The following is a 19,463-nucleotide window of genomic DNA, read 5'->3' as shown; positions in this document are numbered from 1 at the left end:
ACTTACGCAAAGGTTATCTTCCTCAACTTAAATGCACCTCTCCGAGCTGGGGCAAGCAAGCAGTATGAAAATTCAGCAGAGTACAACTGCATTATATTTCTCCTTTTTAAAACGCACCTTTTCCTTAGGTGAGGACAGAATCAGAGCATCCCTCAGAACAGAATCAGAGCAACTAGCAGCCACGCAGACTGCTTCTGCAATCTGGCAGGTTAACTGAGCTGCGATGTTCATAAACATTACAGAGACAGATGACCTGATTCATTATGGCAACAACTGCTCTCCGGTACCACTGCGCTTCCCAGATCTCAGCCGCGAGGGGAAATGCAGGAGCTTTCCTGCATCCTGTGGTCTCAGGGCTGCATTCTCGCTCCTTGGCTCCATCCTGCATACTCTTTTGTGCAGCGCTGGGCAGATGCTCCAAGAAACTTAAATAAGACTTACATGACTATCGCACTGCGTGCAGCTGGCCTTCTGACGCCGGCAACTCACGATGCTGGGGCATATATCACAGGTTTCGCTCTCTGCAACTCACTGTACGAGGCAGAGTTTTTCCTCACTACACCATTCACATTAGCGGAGCTACTGCTAGAAATGAGTGTGGCTCCCAAAACTGCTTCAGTCTGACCCACAGCTTATAACGCTCACCACTGATGGATCATCATCCATCTTTAAAATTAGGTCTCTTAGTGATGTGCACAGCATGACCTTCAACTCTTACATGAAAAAAGTTGAAAGGAACCGGCGTGTTTATCCACTGGAACAAGAAAGCTGGAAGTGACCTGGAGGATCCTGCTGCTGTCAAGTGAAACGTATAAAGCAGGCTTGTCCTATCCTATCAAAATCAAAAGGAGAATTCCAGCCCATTGCATCCGCAAAGCAGCAACCCAGTTTGTAATTGGCAAAGGAAAACAAGGCTTCAGATAACAAGCTGAAGGAAAAAATTACTCTGAAGCAAGACCACATTATTTCAAAAACAGTGACTCTGGTTTCAAGGTATTTTCTAGGACAAAAATCTCATCAAAACTTCACATGAATTACGTTTTTTTACTGAACTGAAAGAATTCTTTGGTTTTGTGACAATTTTTTTCATCTAGATTTCTTGTGCGCTCTTCAGTGCAAATATTAACTATTCTTTCACTTGTTCCCAGCGTGTACAATTAAAAAAAAAATCCAATGGTAAGAGACAATTAGTACTAGTGAAGAACTTGACCCTGCTCTTCTTTTCAAAGCAACAAAAGCTGTTCCATTAACTTAAAAAAGAGCAGGGTGGCTCCGCAGTGAGGATACCAAAAGAGCATCTGTATCAAATACTGAGTTTTTCTGGTAGAATGAGGGGGAGGAAGATGCCTCCAGGGAACACAGCACCCTCCAAAGAAACCAGCACATGGCATTGGCCTGTTGCTGTGATGTTGAAGCCTGGAAGTTAGTCTCTGGAGCCTGAGTATCAGACCAGCAGGTCAATTGATTGGGGCAACCACAGAACACATAAAATATCCTACTATGAGCAGACAAGAACAAGGTGTAAAATACAGGTTGTGGTTTACTGTGAGAAATGCGCACACCTACCTTTGAACCAGGTGGCGCAGTCAAGCCTAAAAAGGCATATACCGCGTTGTTCTCTCGCGCTTCAAAGAAAGCTTCGTAGTCCTTCAAGGAAACAAAAGAAGTATGAATCGTCAGAAACAGTCACTCAACTTGGTGCATTACCCAACCCACACAGAGCAAACCGCTTCCTGTGTCCGAATGCAAAATTCAGAGTGTCACCCGACATATTTATCATTAGCATTAACACCATATAAACTGTATGGTCTGAAAAGTGAGAAGTTGGGAATTTCACTATCTGTAGCAAAAAGACGCTGCTGTGAGGTGCTTCCGCCTCTCCCAGAGGGACAGCCTCCATCACAAGGCAGTTGTCACTGGTCTGGCATGGATGTCCCTCCTGCAGGAGTGGGCTGAGCCCGCACCTTGTCATCAGGAACACTGATGTCCACAGGTGCCACTGCCAATTATTGGTTAGTAATAGCAACTGTGCAACCATGGACATGTAACTCTTAAACCTGTTAAAAGTTAAATTTAAACCTGTAAACTGAGAGTACATCCTTTCCCATCATGTTTCCCATTAATGATTAGTCTATGCAAATGAAGGAAATCAGGTAGGACTATTCATTGTACTCATTGCACTACACTTGCTCTAAATATGCACACAGCCACCTCCCAAGAAAAGTACGGGAAAACCAATGAAACAATAAAAGAAATAACCATGCTTCCTTTTCTGTTTGGTTTTTTTTTTTTTTACATTTGAGGCAGAAGGTAGTGCTGTATGGAGTACAAACACCACAGCTCCGTTGTCTGCTAAGTTAGGAAAGAGCAAGCAAAAAGCCCACAGTGTGGCTCAGCAACAGCAGTTGCCAAACACTGACCAAAGGCACCCAGAAGGTTTGTGCAAGTCCACCGTCGTCCGAGTTACCACATCCTTCCCTCACTCCCATTTCCAAACTCAGCACATATCTGTCCTATGACCTTCCTTCTCTCCCTTTTTAACTGAAGCAACAGCACCAGCTTTCTCCAGCTTTACTGGGGAATGTTTTGATGCAGGAGTCCTGGCTGAGAGACCCAAGGCAAGGCAGCAGCTCAGAGCAGGCTCTGTCTCGGGCTGAAGTCAGGGAGAGAGCTGCCATTAAGGGCACGCTGCTTCGCATGCTTGTCTGTCTGGTAGCCAAAAGCCTAAGAAATAGCAAATGCTGTTTGAAAATAGCAGCATGTTCAGAGCAGGGGAAGCTCGAAGAAGAGGCTGTGGCAGCTGGAACAGAAGAAAGTACAGGGAACAGAGGATTCAAACTGCCTAGAGATCAGGGATGTCACATTATTGTTCGATTTGTACACGCAGCATTCGGGTGCTAGTTTGATAAAAATGTGTATGATTATGTTAAATCCTCCCTGAAGCCCTTCTGTTGACAGTACTGGGGCTGCTTGATAACAAAGGGGTTATTTATCTTGCTAGTGCATAGTCCGGCTGTCTGCTTTGTAGCATCTACCAGGAAAGGAATGCCTGTGACTAAGGAGCAGGGTTCATGCCAACTTGCACGGCATCTACAGTTACAGCCTTTCTGCTGTGCACAGGCCAATAAAAGTCAATTTGCTCATTACTCTGCCAGTTATGCTGCATCAGATGAAACAAACAGGGAAGTTCATGCCTGAGATGGATCAGATAAAGACATAAAGAGGTTCAAGCATGTGGGCACGGAATTAACTTTTACCTTCCTGAAGGCTAAACTGTAGTAACTTGAATCCAGCTACACAAATTGACGGAACTTCAGAAGTTCAAAGTGACATCAACCAAAAATTTGGGGATGAAATAAACCCACAGCAAGAACTGGCCTGAAGCATCTATATCCCTCTCCCCAAAATTACTGTACACAGATCTAGGTGCATAGAGCTTTTTCTCTTCCTGTCCCACACCACAGCGCAGCAAAGCCCTGTGCTGCTGCACAGCTGCAGCAATGCAGCAGAAGTTTGGCAACATTTCACTGATAAAGGACAACCGCGCAGTGACCTGGCTGCATCCCTCAAGCTCTGGTACACCACTGGAGAAAGGTGATACTGTTGCAGCTGGAATTCCTACTGGTACAGAAATATTTGCCTCTTTTTTCGTTTGTTTGGATTTAAAGAGAGGTAACTGAACACAGATTTTCAACTCTTTCTGACTTGCCCCTTCTCAGCTTTCAGCTGCACACAACTATTGATCATTATGTCACTCCAAAACAACCTTTTTCCGTGTCACAACCAGTCAGTAAAATTTTTGAGAGCCAAGTGGTACATTATCTCGCTGTGGATATTGTTTCAAGTTCTGCTTTTATTACAAGCAAGAAAAAAAAATCCTGGCACATTGAGAATAATTTCTGCCGGTAGCCACAGAATCGCCTCACAAAGGTCCAGAACTGGCAGGTTCTGAGTTATAGACTTTGCAGGTCAGAACCAGGCTGCAAAACGACTTAGAAACCAACACACAGCACCAGGGGAATGCACACTGTGAGCTCTTTTCAGAAGATATTAAGTTTTAAAAATAAAATTAAAAGTTAATCTAATAATCATTCAAGCATGGCCTGCTGAGTAGAAGTGCTGCAGGGCAACTTACTTTTGATCAAGCATTAAAATAATTACAAGTAGGAATTGTATTTGCAACATGAGTTTTAATCTGTTCAAGGCATTGGAGTAAGTGGACCGCAACAGCCTTCATTTTGCAAGCGGTACAGAAAAAACGATCCCAAGAAGGATCAGAAAACTGCTACATGGTCATGGCAGACATCACTGCATATGGGCACTTCTTTTAGAAGATTAACAGACTACGGAGTGATCTGGGATCCACACGTATCAGCAAACCCCACGTAGACAGAACAGCGCTCTGAATTTGCTGCAGAACATAAGGCTGGTGCAACAGTGCCAGATTTCTGTGAAGTGTTAGTTCACAATCATTGTGAACATGAGAATTAAAAAACCCTGTAAACTTTCAGAGCCGTAAGAGGGAAAAAAAACACAGGGGAAAAAAAATATATACACACTTAAAGGTGGTGGTAGGGTCATTCCAGTAAGTAGCACAATGATCTGAGAATCAGGAAGTCCAAATTCTAATCTGTCCTCTGTGGCGGAACTGAAATATTCAAGAATCTTATCAACACTTATAAATACTTCAAGGGTGGGTGTCAGGAGGATGGGGCCAGGCTCTTTTCAGTGGTGCCCAGTGACGGGACAAGAGGTAACGGGCACAAACTTGAGCATAGGAAGTTCCATCTCCACACAAGGAGGAACTTCTTTCCTTTGAGGGTGGCAGAGCCCTGGCACAGGCTGCCCAGAGAGGTGGTGGAGTCTCCATCTCTGGAGACATTCCAACCCCCTGGACGCGTTCCTGTGCCACCTGCTCTGGGTGCCCCTGCTCTGGCAGGGGGTTGGACTGGGTGATCTCCAGAGGGCCCTTCCAACCCTATGATTCTATGATTCTGTGATTCTAACCAATTATTATTAAAAGCCCAAGAGGAGGGGTAAATGTCTAACACCTTCGATGCCCTTCACAGTTGGCACACTTGAACGTACAGCTGGCCAAGTCCTTTCTCGCTGATCACAACAGCAAAGCATAGACTATGGCAGCGAGTAAGAGGACTGGGACAAGCAGAGATCGAGACCTGGAGCCATTCCTTACCCCAAGGTACCGGCTGTCGTTGAAGAGCCGGGGCGGCAGGGGGTTCCCGCTTGCTGGCCGGCTGTCTTCAGGGACGTTCTCGCGCATCCATTTCCGATTCTCCTCATTGGCAGCGATATCCTTTTCCTCAAATTCAATTTTGTTGGCTTCCAAGAAACCTAACACATCTTGTTGCTGCTTTTTGATCTGTCACAAAAAGGGGGGGGGGAGAAAAAGGAAACAAAATCAGTCAAACCATTTTTTCTGCTGCTGATTATGCAATTCTGGTTCAATGTAGAAACAAAGGGGTGTAAAACAGGTTGAAACTGGAAGCGGTAAGAAAATTCTTAGAATAAAAAAGTATCTTCTAAAGAGTCATATCTGAGCCTTGACTTGGCTCCTATGTAACTGAACAGGCTGAAGTCTAAAGACACTGCACCTATACACATGTGAGAGTTGTGAACCTTAAAGGTCTCCAACCAAAGGCAAAGGTGCGAGCACTCCTCTTGCAGAGGCTGTTGGCCAGGCCTCAGAATTAATTTGGGGGAATGTTGTTTTTTCAGGTGCAGAGAAGTTTGCTGGAGGGACATCTGAGGTACAACCTGCTTCCTTCATGCCCCTGGAAGCACAGGCTGAACACACCCTTCCCAAAGTCCAGGTTTTTGTCCTCCTCATGTAGGCTACACGCCTCGCTGTAAGGGACTTCCCAATAGAGATCTCATAAAGTCATCGTTAACAGTAAGATCCTAAAACAATTTTGGCTTGTGTTTCTTTGGACAGAAAAACCCCCTCTTCTGCTCTGCTCCAGGTTTCAGTGGCGGCAGGTACGGACTCTGGAGAGCCACGACCCCGCGTCCCCCGTCCCTGCTCATCTCAAGGAGAACTCTCGGAGGGCTGACTGCACAGGCTGGATGAGATCCCACACCTGTTGCAGCCCCTTCTCTGCACACTCACACAGCACCCAAGTGAAACGCAGGATCTGTGCGGCAAAGACTGTGCGGCTTTCTACAGGAAAGATGGTTTTTATTACTGTCATATATGAATTATTGACTTCCTGATACAGAGATCTTCTGCTTATGCTCTGTTCTTCCTCTGCATGACTTTACCACCATAAAGGAAATTATAACCATGCACATCCTGGCAAACAATAAAAAATGGGATTTAATGGCAAATTTGTTCTCTTCAAATTATTCCCTTCACTAAAAAAACAGTCCAAGGCCTGGCTTTAACCTAATTAGCTCAGTGCAACAAAAGCAGGGCTTCATACAGATGTTGCACTCCTTCTAATTCAGGTCAGCCCCCAGCTCTCCCGAGCAGCCTCTCCATATACGGAGAAGGGAAAACCGGCAGCTCCAGGCGAGCAGCGCCGGGGTCAGGGCACAGCCAGCCGGGAGCCAAATATGGTGCCTGCGCCCCGGCTCGCACAGCCCCGCAGCGGGACCAGGGGCTGGAGGGAGAGCATGAGGTTTTAGTGCAGGAAAAGTGCAGCCCTGGAAGGGTGCAATTTGGGAGCACAGAACCCGGCGTCTCCCATGCCTCGGCAGCCTTTAAGCATCCAGCAACTTGTTCTTTAGCAGCTCCTTTGGAGCCATTGCCGCTGGCTGCGCGACGATGCACGATGGGGAACCAATCCAGGTTCAACAAGACCTTGGGTGGGGTGGTTTGTTTTTAAAAAAACCTGGATAAATAGATCTCCCTCTGCGTCAGGGACCAACCCTGCTCTCCTGACGGAGGGAAAATGTGCTCCCAGCTCTCCCAGCTTCAGCGGGGGAGTTGGCTGTGCAGGGCTGCAAGAGCCAACGTAATTCCTCCTAACGTGCCGGCAGAGGAGCCGGTAAACTCCATTCGCAAGTACCCTTGTACCCTTAAACAGAATAGCGCTGGGCATTAGCTAATTTTCATCATCGCTAAAAATAAATAAAAATGGACAAGTTAATACCATCCCAAGGAAACAATTCAAGTTACAGGCTGCATAGAAAAACATTTCTCAGCGGACTCGAATCTACTGGCAAGAGATTTCTTCGCTTGCCTTTAATAACAGGGGTCGCGGCAGGAGGGAGCAGTCTGGGGAGGTTTTTCTCTCTCGTGTCATACAGCTCAGAGGAAAAAAAAATTACCACTTCCTTCAAGAACAATTCTGTAGGACTAAAATAAGGGAAAGGTCCTTGTAATTGTAAACTCCTTTGCCAGTGGTCAGTATCTAAGGCAACATAGTGACCTAGGAATAAATGGAAATTTTTTTCCACAAACTAGTTACATTTTAATTAACCATTTCCCACCATTTGTAAATTACAGATCTAGCTAGTTTTCGTTACTCTCAGGTCCTTAACTTGTCCAAAATTTGCTGCTTAGCAAGAACACACTTTGAGATGTCATAGAATTTTTAAGAAAAAAAACTAAGTTTTTTCCCAGTCTACTATTAAACTATACACTCTGCCATGTAAAAAAAGAGCTCCAAGTTTGCCAGTAATTAGCATTTTGATCCCCTGAGAACTCTCTTATGTTTTAAAATCATTTTAGCCATAGATACATCCTCATGTTCCCCACAGCATCTCAGCTGGGTCTCACAGTGCGACGCCTTCACAGGCAGAGCCCGGTCCTTTCCTACCCCGTCTGACAAGGCTGGACTATCTCAGCCATGAAGATGCTTCTTCAACATGAAGAAAATGCCTCTGGCTACCCTATGCTGCCATTACTTACTTCATATGATATGAACTTAAATACAGTGTTCCTCTTAGACATAAGTATGCAAAACATCTCTCTATGCTGCCGCATCGCCTGTTCTGCTCTATTTTTTGCTCATTCTCCCAGCTTCATGGAGCAAGGACAGTCTCCGGGGTTTTTTTCAGCTACAGGTAGCACAATTGGATCCCAAGTTCATAACCACGGCTACGAAGGGCTATCTCAGCAGATAACCCTCTCTGCTTGCTTATGAAGAGCTAGCAAAGCTGGAAATGTGGTTTTTCTGCTAGAAAAGGCACAATGTGGAAGGCAAGCACGGCAGTTTGGTCTTTGTACCACCCTCAATCCATCTGTGGTCAAAGGAGGTAATACTCTAAAGAACTGTAAAGAAAAGCAAGGAGCTGGTGTTGATGCATGAGTAATATTAGTTTGAAACCCTAGCCTTCTGGCCAAATTAAAAAAAATTAGTTGGAAGATGGAGAGGCGATGTCTTCCTCCCAGCTCCTCACACAAGTCTTCCGACCATGGTGACAAGCAGTCACACAAGAGCATTAAATGCTCCAGAGAAATATGGCACCAACCGCTTGGCAGAACAGACACTGAGCTGCCAGTCTGCATTGTTTTATGGGATTTTATTTAGAAAACTTCTATTAATCTCAGGCGCCGGAATACCACAGGAAGCGCCTAAAATAGAGCAAGAGACGCCTGCTGCCACTTCAGGGTATTTTGTCTTACTCGAAAGGGCATATGCTCTCCTCAGGACAAGAGCCTGGAAGATGGTTCCTGCTGCCCATGTTTGGGAAGGAGCGAGGAGCCTTTCTTCAGGATGCGCCTGTCAACACACAGCACTCGCTTCCCAAAAAACCTCTCCCAGTTGCCTAACCGGGGATGGACACCGGCCAGCGCCTTTCCAGATACCGTACCTCGTCCTATGCAAACAACTGTCATGTCTAAAGCTATTTTGGCCTGGCAGCTGCAGCTAACCGCAGTTTGCAAACACAAAAATCCTTGTTTATACTGAGTGCTCCTGACACATTTTGCAGGGCAGAGAGCACCAGCGGAGAGCTGGGAACGCGCGTACAGTCAGTGCAGGAGCCGGGGAGCTGAGAGCAACGCCGCTGCGGCAGGGTCCTGAGGCTGGGGGACCAGCACTGGAGAGGCAGAAGGACTCCTGGATAGACACAGAAGCACAAGAATGACAGAGAAGTCACTGACAGGGATGGGTAGACAACTGCAAGGAAGGAAAGAGGCTGTAGGCCAGAGTGGATGGGATGGAGCAAAATGGATGGATAGAGATGGGGCAAAATCCCAGGGGTGGAGGTGGGATGGAGACAGAGGGACGGAAGGAGGTGGCGTGGCAGCAGCAGAAGTCAGTACTGCCGAGAGGAAGGGCCACATCCTGCTGGAGCCCACTGCTGCCCTGCTTGGGGGAACAAGAATGCCCTCGTGAAAGCCAGTTTTGCTCACAGATGCCTTTACCCCTCACCCCGGAAACACACACCTGGTTTCTCAGCCTGAACACACTGACTCATGCTTCTCGGGGCATTCTTGGGGGAAAAACATCTAAAATTACTCAGGTGAGTGGTAACATTATACTTTTTGCTGACGGCCCTAAGGTAATGTTGAAAGGAAACGTTTAGCCAAATGAATCTATTTTCACTTGCTTTTGGCTTTCAATGTCTGTTCCAGAGACAGAAATAGCTTTATGGCAAGTTACTGGCAGTTCGGCGAAGTCTCACCACCAAGCTGTAATCTGCATACAAAATCCGTATAAGCACCATTAGAGGCTGACGGTTCTAGCAGACTTTTTTTTTTTTAAGATATCCTTGTGTATCAAGATTTTCTTCCTTTCCAGTTACAAGTCAATCATGAAACAGTAAGCTTCCAACAGAGCACATGCACAGAATAACATTATGAAAATGAGTAGCTAAGAATTATGAACAAGTATTTCCCTCACTTGAATACACATCGGAAGTTAAATTTACTGTTCTAAGATCATAGAATCGTAGAATGGTTTGGGTTGGAAGGGACCTTAAAGACCATCCAGTGCCACCCCCTGCCCTGGGCAGGGACACCTCCCACCGGCCCAGGCTGCTCCAAGCCCCGTCCAACCTGGCCTTGAACCCCTCCAGGGATGGGGCAGCCACAGCTTCTCTGGGCAACCTGGGCCAGGGGCTCATCATCCTCACAGGAAAAAGGGTCTAACTTGCATCAGTGAATGACATCAGGAATGGAAGAGAAACCACATCAAAGCTGCCAAGAGTCGAGGTGGATGACGTTCCCCAACAAATCGCAGTCCATCAAAAATGGAGCTTTAACCCCAAAGTGGGCAGAAAACTTCCCAGAAAATGCTGCAGCATTTTAGACTCAATATTTTTTTATCCTCCAAATCTTTACTCCTTGGGGGAAAAAAAAACAATCAACAAAAAGATAATAAACAGAAAGAAGGCAGGGGCGATGCTGCAGGATCTCGGTCCAGCGAGCAGGCGATGCTCCATCCCCAGCTCCAGCCAGGACTGTAAACTGGCTGTCCGACAGCCAGCCTCTCCCAGCACTACCCCACTGCCAGGAAATAGTTTTTAAATGCTTTATTGAAATGAACCTCAAAGAATTTTCTATCTTATTTGGTATACACAGGCACACACATACGAAATAGTCTAGTTTGCACTGCTGGCCAAAAGGCGGGTTTGGGTTTTGTTTAAGTCTTGTTATTTTTTCAGTTTATAAATAAACTCCTTGTTGGATAATAGACATGTTTTGGAAATCTATTTATGGACCACTGGAACCCAAAGTAAGTTTACAGTTTGAGTGCTGCTGTTTCGATCACACAACAAACCTCCCTGTGCCGATAACGCGGCTGCAGCTCTGCCATTCTGGCACCCGGCACTGGGTGTTCTCTGCCATTTCTGTGGGTCCTGACCTCCATGCAGGGAAAACCCCACAGATTTCCCCCCCCTGCCCCCGCCCCCAAGATGCAATTAAATGGCACATACATTGTTGTAAGGATTTAAAAGAATTTTAAAGATATTTCCTATAAACTTCCCAGCCAGGGTTATATGATCTCTTACAGTACCCAGCTCCTGCTGACCGTGTGGCCTGAGCTGCCTCTCCCAACCTTGCAGACAAGAGCCAGCACCAGGACAGAAGAGAAGCAACACCTGAAAACGGATATAGATCTTCACGCCTCTCAATTTAAAGACAAAACCAGCTTTAAAAGGTTTTTTTACCATTTCCAATTCCAGCCTTCTGGGTTCTAGATAAGGAAAAGCCACAACATCTTTAAAGCGGTTCCATTTTAAGCCACTGATGATTTTAAACACACTGTTTCATCATTATGGGGGCAATTCTTTAAATCACAGGGGGTACCTGCTTTGTGCAGAAAGCTGAAAAAGTTCAACTCCCCAGATGACGCTAACATTTGTAGCCAGACTTGTAACCATCAGTTCTTCAAATGGTTCAGTATCTTCTGAAGACTGATAAGCTCAAATTTAAACAGCCAACGGGAAAAGCGCAGCACAAGGAATCTTCAGCAAACTCCGGTGGCAGCCAGCAGCGCCGTCCTTTCACAGCCGAGGTGAAAATAGTCAAAAAGTGGTTTTCTTTGGAGGGAGCGGGGCAGCAGCAGGAATGCTGTGCTGCTGCCAAGACAAATTAACTTGCTGCAGGATGTCTCACGGACCGAGCCACGCACCCTGCCCCAGCCCACTGCCACCATGCCCCTACAAGAAGGCAAACTGGGTGGCTAAAAACACCCACCGGGCACCAGTCCTGCCCCTGGGGCTGGTGCTGGGGCAGTGCTACACAGCCCAAGAAGTCAGCCAGTGAGGCAAAGAGAAATAAAGCTAAATACGTCCATTAGAAGCAGTGTTTATTTCCTATGTTCTAGTGACTTTAGGACTTGGCCACCTCTGCTGCAGTGGCTGGCTAACACTATGGCTATTCACAGCCACTTTGTGGAATGAAAAAAAAAAAGCCGGGGTTTTTTTTGGGTTTTGGTTTTGGTTTTGGTTTTTTACATTTGTCATCTATTTTCTAAAATGATAATGCCTTCCTCATGTGAGTTGCTAATGTAGAAGCTAATACTTGCAAATTAGCTGCAAAACGTTTATAATTTTGCCTCCCAGTACAACATAATTTGTAGGAGTTAAACAGCATGGCAGCTCAGCTATGCATTTAAATGTCGCAGATTCCTGCTGGCCCTCCTAATCTTGCTCTCCACCCCCAGGACACTACAGCAGGACCTCCTTCAGAGACACAACACCTCCGAGCAGGCTTGGTCCTGGCCTCCCTCAGAGCTTTCTCTGGTTTTACGGCAATATTCAAGGAGCCAGTTTTTTGTATAAAATGTTGTTTTGTGGTTTTTATTTGTATGAACAAGCCAGACTTCCCTCCCCCCATATTAGCTTAAAATTCAGAGGTGCTGGTGGCCACCATCCACTGTAAATGGCGGTCAAAGGGTGGGAAACTTGTAGGCACCTACAGAAAGGACCTGCTTGATCAGAGCTTTGCAGGCTGTCTCTGAGGTGTCTCCCAGCGATTTGTGTCTCACTCTTGCTTCTCTCTGCCTGGTAGAACATCTACCTATTTTTAGGTCTGGGCAATTATCATTACAGAACTGAAACCACTTCGTTGTTCTGTCTATTTTAGGCTGCGCATTACACGTAGTAATATCATCATTCTCTCTCCCAATGCTTGGTTTCTGATCCGTAAGGAATGAGACTGAGGACAAATACAGCAAAACCACCGTGAACTTAGGTGACCTAAATCAAAAACAGGAGGCTGGAAAAGCTCATGCTCTACTTGTGCTGCTTTTTTTGCAGAAATTAGACAGCATCCAGATGGGTTCCATATGTACATACTCTCTCCCTCCAGGGCCTTTTGGGAAAGCCCATGGCATATCGACACATATCCTGCGTAGCTGCTACAGCAGCCCTCTCTTGATGTGGTTTGCTCCCAAAAGCTTGGACATGGTTCTTGCCACCAGGCGCCCACTGTCCCTGGGCTGCATCAGCACCACGTGCCAGCCCAGGACGCAGGGAAGGAGGGAATGGGCTAGAGAGCAGCAACCAGATTCCCACTTCTCATGTGTGGCTCCGGAAGACACTTTTTAAAGTGAAGAAGTCCTGGGGTGAGACCATGCAAAACCACCACTCAGAGCAGGATTGGAGGGAAAAATCCAGGCTAGTGAAAGCTTTTTCAACCTAACCTGGAGGTTGCATCACATCTGGAAGCACGTGGTCTGTCTGCAATGGGGCATTATCCAGGCGTAAGGTACCACACCACAGCTCAGATTTTGCAGCACAAGCCAAGAATATAGCTAGAACAAAGGACAAAGTCTGTACTTCCCAAAACAAAACCACAACTTGCTCCAGAAACTGTAGAAAGTTACATAAATGGAAAAGCTGATTCATGAGAACAAAAATAAAAGCTTCTCTTATGGATTATAATGCCATTGTAAGTGCATTCATTCAATAATCCAAGGCATAAAAATTTCTTAAACCCCACACCAACAAAACCCAAGTCAAAAGACCCCACTGCATTCAACAATTTTTTTTTCCTACCGGAAGAACCAAACATGAAAGCTAATGTCACCTCCATGTAATAGTAATAAAGTCCGGGAGATAATCAACAGAGCCCAGGGCACTTATGGACCCAACTCCCACTCCCTTTTATTTACTCTTTGACACAGACTGCAAAGGGAATAAAATTCCCAATGGGAGTCTGGCTTTGAAAAGTTCCGACAGTAACACAGGCCTGGCTCCTCTGTTTGGTACAGCCCAGGAAAGCAGCCTGCTGAGCAGGTTCCTAATTGCTATGTCGCTGACTGGCTATTGAAGTTCATGGAATTAGTAAGAAAAACATGAAACCTTTTCTCTATTGCTCCAATGGAAAGAATAAAGTAATACAATCATCATGTGGAAGACACTAATTTAAAAAACTAATCTCAGCCTAATTCTGTTCAGAATTACAGGAGAACACTAAATACAGGATCTCACACATTCACTTATGCTGTGAAAGAACATCGGGAGTTGCAGTAACCCACACAGGCTCCCTGTTTCTGAAAGGCTGCTGAGTTGCCCGCTCGTTCCTTGCCTTGGGCAGTGCTCAGCACGCAGCTGGATGCTGCCTTTGCACTATGTACACGTGTACGTACACTATGTATGTGTGTACGTGCACTGTGCACGTGTGTATACGCCTGAATGGTGGGACAGCACACACTGCCCAAGGCCAGGACTTTTGTGCCTCATAAAGTATGATGCACATTTGGGAAATGTAATGGTGTAAAGACCACTAACGCCTGGTTTCCATCACCACTGGATGCACACAGGACAGTGTTACTTCCCACCCCGGGGAGATCCAGGTGAGTGATCAGTGTCGCACCATTTCAGGCAGAGGTGTAAATACAGTGCTGTGAACAGCGTGCAACACAAGCACAACCGTCATGGAAAGCAACTGCACAGAAATCAGTTCCAAAGCCTCTTTACAGTTATACTACGTGGTGATTTGGGGTATTTTTCACTTGGTACCTACAAAAGTAGACATCTGCTAGCAAAACTCAAGGCTGGAGTGCATTAAGCAACCCCTCAGTCATGTTGTTGGCATAATCACACAAGTAGTTGACAGAAGCAAATCTGTAAGAAGTTCATCTTTTTTAGTGTTGCACGATATGAACAGTCAAAAACATTTGGACTTAAATGGTACTAGTTCTTTCACTTAAATGTACACAGGATTTGAGTTTAATGTTGCAGCAGGATTTTTGAATGTTGCTAGTTTTACGTCAGACGTGCAATACAGCCAATTCTACCACAGCTCTATTACAGTCAAATTCTAATAAGAAAGATACTAAAAGGCCATAAATAGGTCAAAACTGACTTGCTGCATCGCATCGGATGTCTGTTTAGCTACTTTCCTCCAGCAGCGGCCAAAAGCAGATTCCTTTACCCATTAGTCAAGTATGAGGACAAGTAACATTTCCTTATTTATATCTTCTCAGCTTCTGGCAAACAGCAGTAGCAGCCCTGCCTAATGAAGGCTTGATTACTTTTTAATGTGCTTTAAGTTTACTTTCTATGAAGGCACCTTAAGGATCAACATATTATCACAGCTTAAGTCAAATTCTGCTCTTAACAAATAACACCCAAGTGCTGGGGGAGCGTGTGTGTAGGAATTGTGTCATCCTTTTACACCTGCTTGTCAAGGACTGTTGTGGTGCTACCAGGTTTCTAACGCAGAACATCTTATCATCGGCAACACCTGAAGACAATGTATAAAAGTACCATTTAATAAACTTCAGATTTTGTTCCAGGACATGAAAATGGTTCTCTGTCAGATGAAAATCCACCTCTTTTTCTACCGAAGCCACCAAATTCACAAGCATATCTTTCTCTCTTTTGGCTGCAAGGAAAAGGAGGGTGATATTGCGCATTCCTCTTTAACTCTCCTCCTTACCAGCCACTCCCCAATATTTTTTCAGTCACTCATTTAGCATTTCCTGGCCTGCCAAGGCTCATGTACTACATTGGCAGCATCCAACTTGTTTTGCCCAGGAGTCCAGCTCAGCCACAAGCCTACTAGCCAGATGCACAAACAGCGCTGTGGATGGCTGTGCAGATCAGATGCAACATGACTCCTCGAACCCCCCCAAAAGTTAAACATCCCTGCAGTGTCTGCTTTAGTTGCCTTTATTAATTCTGTAAAGTGCTTAAAAAGAGTCATTATTGCCAAATCAGAGTAACGCAGAAGTCAGGATGCCAACGCTCTTCTCCATAGCAGCCATTGCCTCTTAAAAGACTAGAAGCATAGAAGTAATACAGAACATTATTTCAAGGTTTTATCACAAATACGGATTAACTCTCTGTGCTACAATAAACATGCATGCCTCTCACGTGCTTCACTTTTCTTAAGGAAAGGTTTTCCCAAGTTATCTCTGGCTCCTCAGCTGGAAACACATTCAGAGGTCATCCTGGAGGAAGGAGCTACATGGTTAAACTGAGAACTCCAATACAAAGGAATTAATTTACTGTTGTGATCTGGTTCAAATAACCAAAGACACCCACTCCATGTGTGCTCATGTTTGCTCTATGCTTATAAGCACTGTGCCCAACGCACTAACTTATACTATCAGGTTATTAATTGTTGTGGGAAAAAGAACCACTATACATTACATGATTCAAAAGTGATCTGATTCTAAATTCAAGGGGAAAAAATAAGGATTTCTGTGTAGTCCACATCATGGTTCTTAGTTACCTGGATTTACTACACCCTGCGCAACACTACTTTTCAATTGGCAGGTAAGTGGCATTCCTACAGAAAGCTTTCCATCTGGCCAGAGACTGATACTAGTGACTAAAGCGCAACAAATAAAAAACCTTGGCTGTGCTGTATGTCTGAACAACTCCCACCCGCCCCCCCATGCAATTCAGACAAAGATGTATATACAGTATGAACAGTTACCATATATTATCTGGATTTTTAAACTGTGGTGCTCTTGGCATCCCAATACCCCTAAGCACATTACTGCACTGGCTGATATATAGTGCCTGTGGGGACCATCAGTCACCTCTCCAAACATCCAGAGATTAGCTTTTTATTTGTTTGGGGTTTTCCCCTCTTTTTTTTTTTTTTTTTTTTTTTTTTTTTTTTAGAAAAAAGTTATGTGAAAAGTGACAGCAATGCCCAACGGGATTATTCGTCTGGATTTCAAAAACAAACAATCTCCACAGAGCTAGAGCTTCCATTTTCAGAGATTTTAATGCAAGATTTTAAGATTTAAAATCTCTATCATCATCCAAAAAATAGGGACGTTTGCTCATGGGGTGGCAGCGAGCCTTTTTACACTGTATTTCTGCACACGTGAAACACAAGATCCCCAGCAGCTGGGCAAGGGAGGAGTTAAAACCCAAAAAGTCTCAAGCAGGGGCTGGTAGCACCAGAGCTGTTACTAGAAGAGCCACCAAACCTGGCTAAGTGCATGTTTTTTGTAGACAACCTAACAGCCTGAACACAGAAAAACAGTGAATGCAAATGCAGCTTCCAACTGCTGAACGCTGGGCGAGGTGTTTCAGATCTGGAGAGGTGTCAGACTTACATTTGTCCTCTTTCAAAAGGAAGGATCTGCACTTGATTTAAAACAGGGGGATGCCTGACTACTGCTTAACTCTCTGCTCAGGCCGGGCTTCAGGCCCCTGTGGCCCGGGGAGGAGCGATGACAGCATGATTCCCCCCTCCCTTCATGTGATTTCTGCAAACAGCCCCACCAGGAGCCCTGTTTGATTAAGGATGAACTTTGCACTTGAAGCAGCTTCGTGTCTCTGGGTACTGGCTGGCAGGAGCTTGAAACTCAGACACCCAAACCTCTCCAGCACCAAAAACCTGCTCATCCTCGCGCAGGATCTCTGCCCACGCTGCTCCCAGACCTCACCTCCTCCAGCGCTGGGTCCAGGGCTGGTTATCCAGGAGGGACTGTCAGGGAAACACAGCTCATCGCTGGGACTGTGTACATTTAACCTGCATAAATCAGGGTTATAGAAAAAGACCAACTCCTTGAACTCCAAAGGCTTGTCTCTCAACATGCATTCACCCCTTCTTGCGTCAGCACATGCCTTGGTACAGCCACGTGGAGGAGGTCTGAGCCAGACAAAGTCACACAACAGTCACACAACAGTATTATTTTGGGGTGTCTCGACCCAGCTCACCATGCTGACATGCAGGTGCTTGTGCCATCACAAGGAAAGGAACAGGGCAGGGAAGGAAACAGGCCAGGAGATGCATGATTCCTTCTTCTGCAACAATACCAACTGAAAGCATATATCAAACCATGGCCTCAGGCCATTCCTATTCCAGGCCTTTGCTCCATTCATTGCAACTGCGAATATTCACATATTGGGATTTTTTGTAGTTTCTTTTGTGACTAGACTACTGAAGTTAGCCAAAATAAATGTATCTTGCAAAATTAAGCTTCCAGACCTAAGCCTCCCCTTGTCTTGTTTTAGATGAGAATGTAAAGAAACGCTGATGTATTGCAAAGCCATAGCTTTAACCACGTGCACTGACACCATCCATGAACCGTTGCAGCACCCAGAACTGCCATAATCAAAGGGAAAACACCACCATTACAATACAAAATAAATTGACCCTTGGCAATTTTCTAAGTCAATTTTGTGGCATTTGACTTTCATAAGCCTGAAAACTGCTCGTCTGGTCCAAAACCAACGGACACACAGCTTCCTACCACAGGAATACAGGCTCCATTATCTCGGTTATCCGTTAACAAAGCATAAGCAGCAGCAGAATATGAACTCCTCATTTATTACGCACAGTTGTTTTCTGCAGCAGACTTGGAGCTTGGCAGGCTGTATTTCCCTGGACTCTAACGTGCTCCTAGTCACAGCATCAAAACTCTGCACAGGGTTAAATAAAAACAAACAGATCCGCTCCTCCCAAAAAACAGCATAAAACTAATATCACAAACATGAGAGCGCCAGGAAAAGCAGACAAAGGAACCAAACACACACTGCATTATCCTGCAGCAATCACGAGGCTTCCAAGACTACCATGGGAAGGAAGCGCAAACCCCAGCGCCTACTTAACAAAAACTTCCCCAGGGTCTGGAATGAACTTGAGGTGTACCGGCCAGAGCATCTCCAGCAACTCCACTTATATGACCAAGGTTTAGGGTTAGCAGGAAAGCAGAAATCTACCAACAAACCTGTTGTCACAGCTTCTGAATTTCCCCTCATTAATCATTACTGACATTCACAGAGTTAGTTGTCTGGCACAACTCAGGCAGAACAGCAGAGAACTACAAGCTTCAAGAAACCTCATCTAACATTCCCACCTGCACACTGAGAAAGCCTTTCGGGTTAGTGCCAGTACTAAATGCCTGGTCCACCTAGTCCATCTCCACAGGGAGGAGATGCCGTCCCACCACTGACGGATGTGGGAGCAGCCCCACAGCCACCCGCTCCCCAGCCACCAGCCAGCATGTGGGCTCTCCAGTACCTCTTCATGTCCCCTTTTCCAGGCAGTGCCAGCCTGGTTAGCCATGACTGAAAGTGAAGTTGTTTGTGCTCAGCCCTTCCTTTGGCCCTAGGATGCTCAATGGGCAACTCAGGGAGGACCCGAGCACAGAGCAGCCTCCAGCAACAGCCTCTTCTCCTGTGTATTGCCGGTGTCTCTACAGCCTCAGCATCTCAGCAACCTTAGCCTCTCTGCTGTGCCCCCTTATCTGAGGCATGAAACAAGTCTTGGGAAAGAGGAGCTTTTGCTATGTGGAAGAAAAAAAAAAAAGTTCTAAAGTCTAAGCTACCTCTGTCACAGTCTTCTTGAACATATCTGAACGCACCCTTCGCCTCTCAGAGCCTCCTTTCCTAAGTTGTTAGTTAGCAGGAAATTTTTTTTTTCAAATCACTGCTTATTTACTTTGTTATTTGGGTTAGGGATCATTTCTGGCTGTTTCTACAAACAGTATCAAAGACACTGCAACCCAGCCTCATAACCAGGCTTTAAACACTGACCATAATGCAATTTAACACACAGAAGACTAATCTCCAACAAGATAATAAGGCTCAGCATCACATGAGTCACAGAAAACTCTATGGAACATGAT

At 45.5% G+C, this 19,463-nt stretch overlaps 1 protein-coding gene across 1 annotated transcript in view; it reads right to left on the bottom strand.

The window, feature by feature from the left end:
- SH3BGRL (SH3 domain binding glutamate rich protein like) overlaps window positions 1-19,463 on the bottom strand; it is a 38,572-nt gene that overhangs the window by 5,454 nt on the left and 13,655 nt on the right. Inside the window, exons 2-3 of the mRNA XM_074600125.1 lie at window positions 5,195-5,380; window positions 1,567-1,647 (exon numbers count right to left, since the gene is read on the bottom strand). Coding sequence (XP_074456226.1) covers window positions 1,567-1,647; window positions 5,195-5,380 — 267 coding nt within the window. The remainder of the gene's footprint in view (window positions 1-1,566; window positions 1,648-5,194; window positions 5,381-19,463) is intronic.

Source organism: Larus michahellis, chromosome 9 (assembly GCF_964199755.1).
Source record: "Larus michahellis chromosome 9, bLarMic1.1, whole genome shotgun sequence".
In the NCBI taxonomy this organism is placed as follows: domain Eukaryota; kingdom Metazoa; phylum Chordata; class Aves; order Charadriiformes; family Laridae; genus Larus; species Larus michahellis.
The sequence above is the reverse complement of the archived record's forward strand: the minus strand, read 5'-3'. Positions and strand labels throughout refer to the sequence as shown.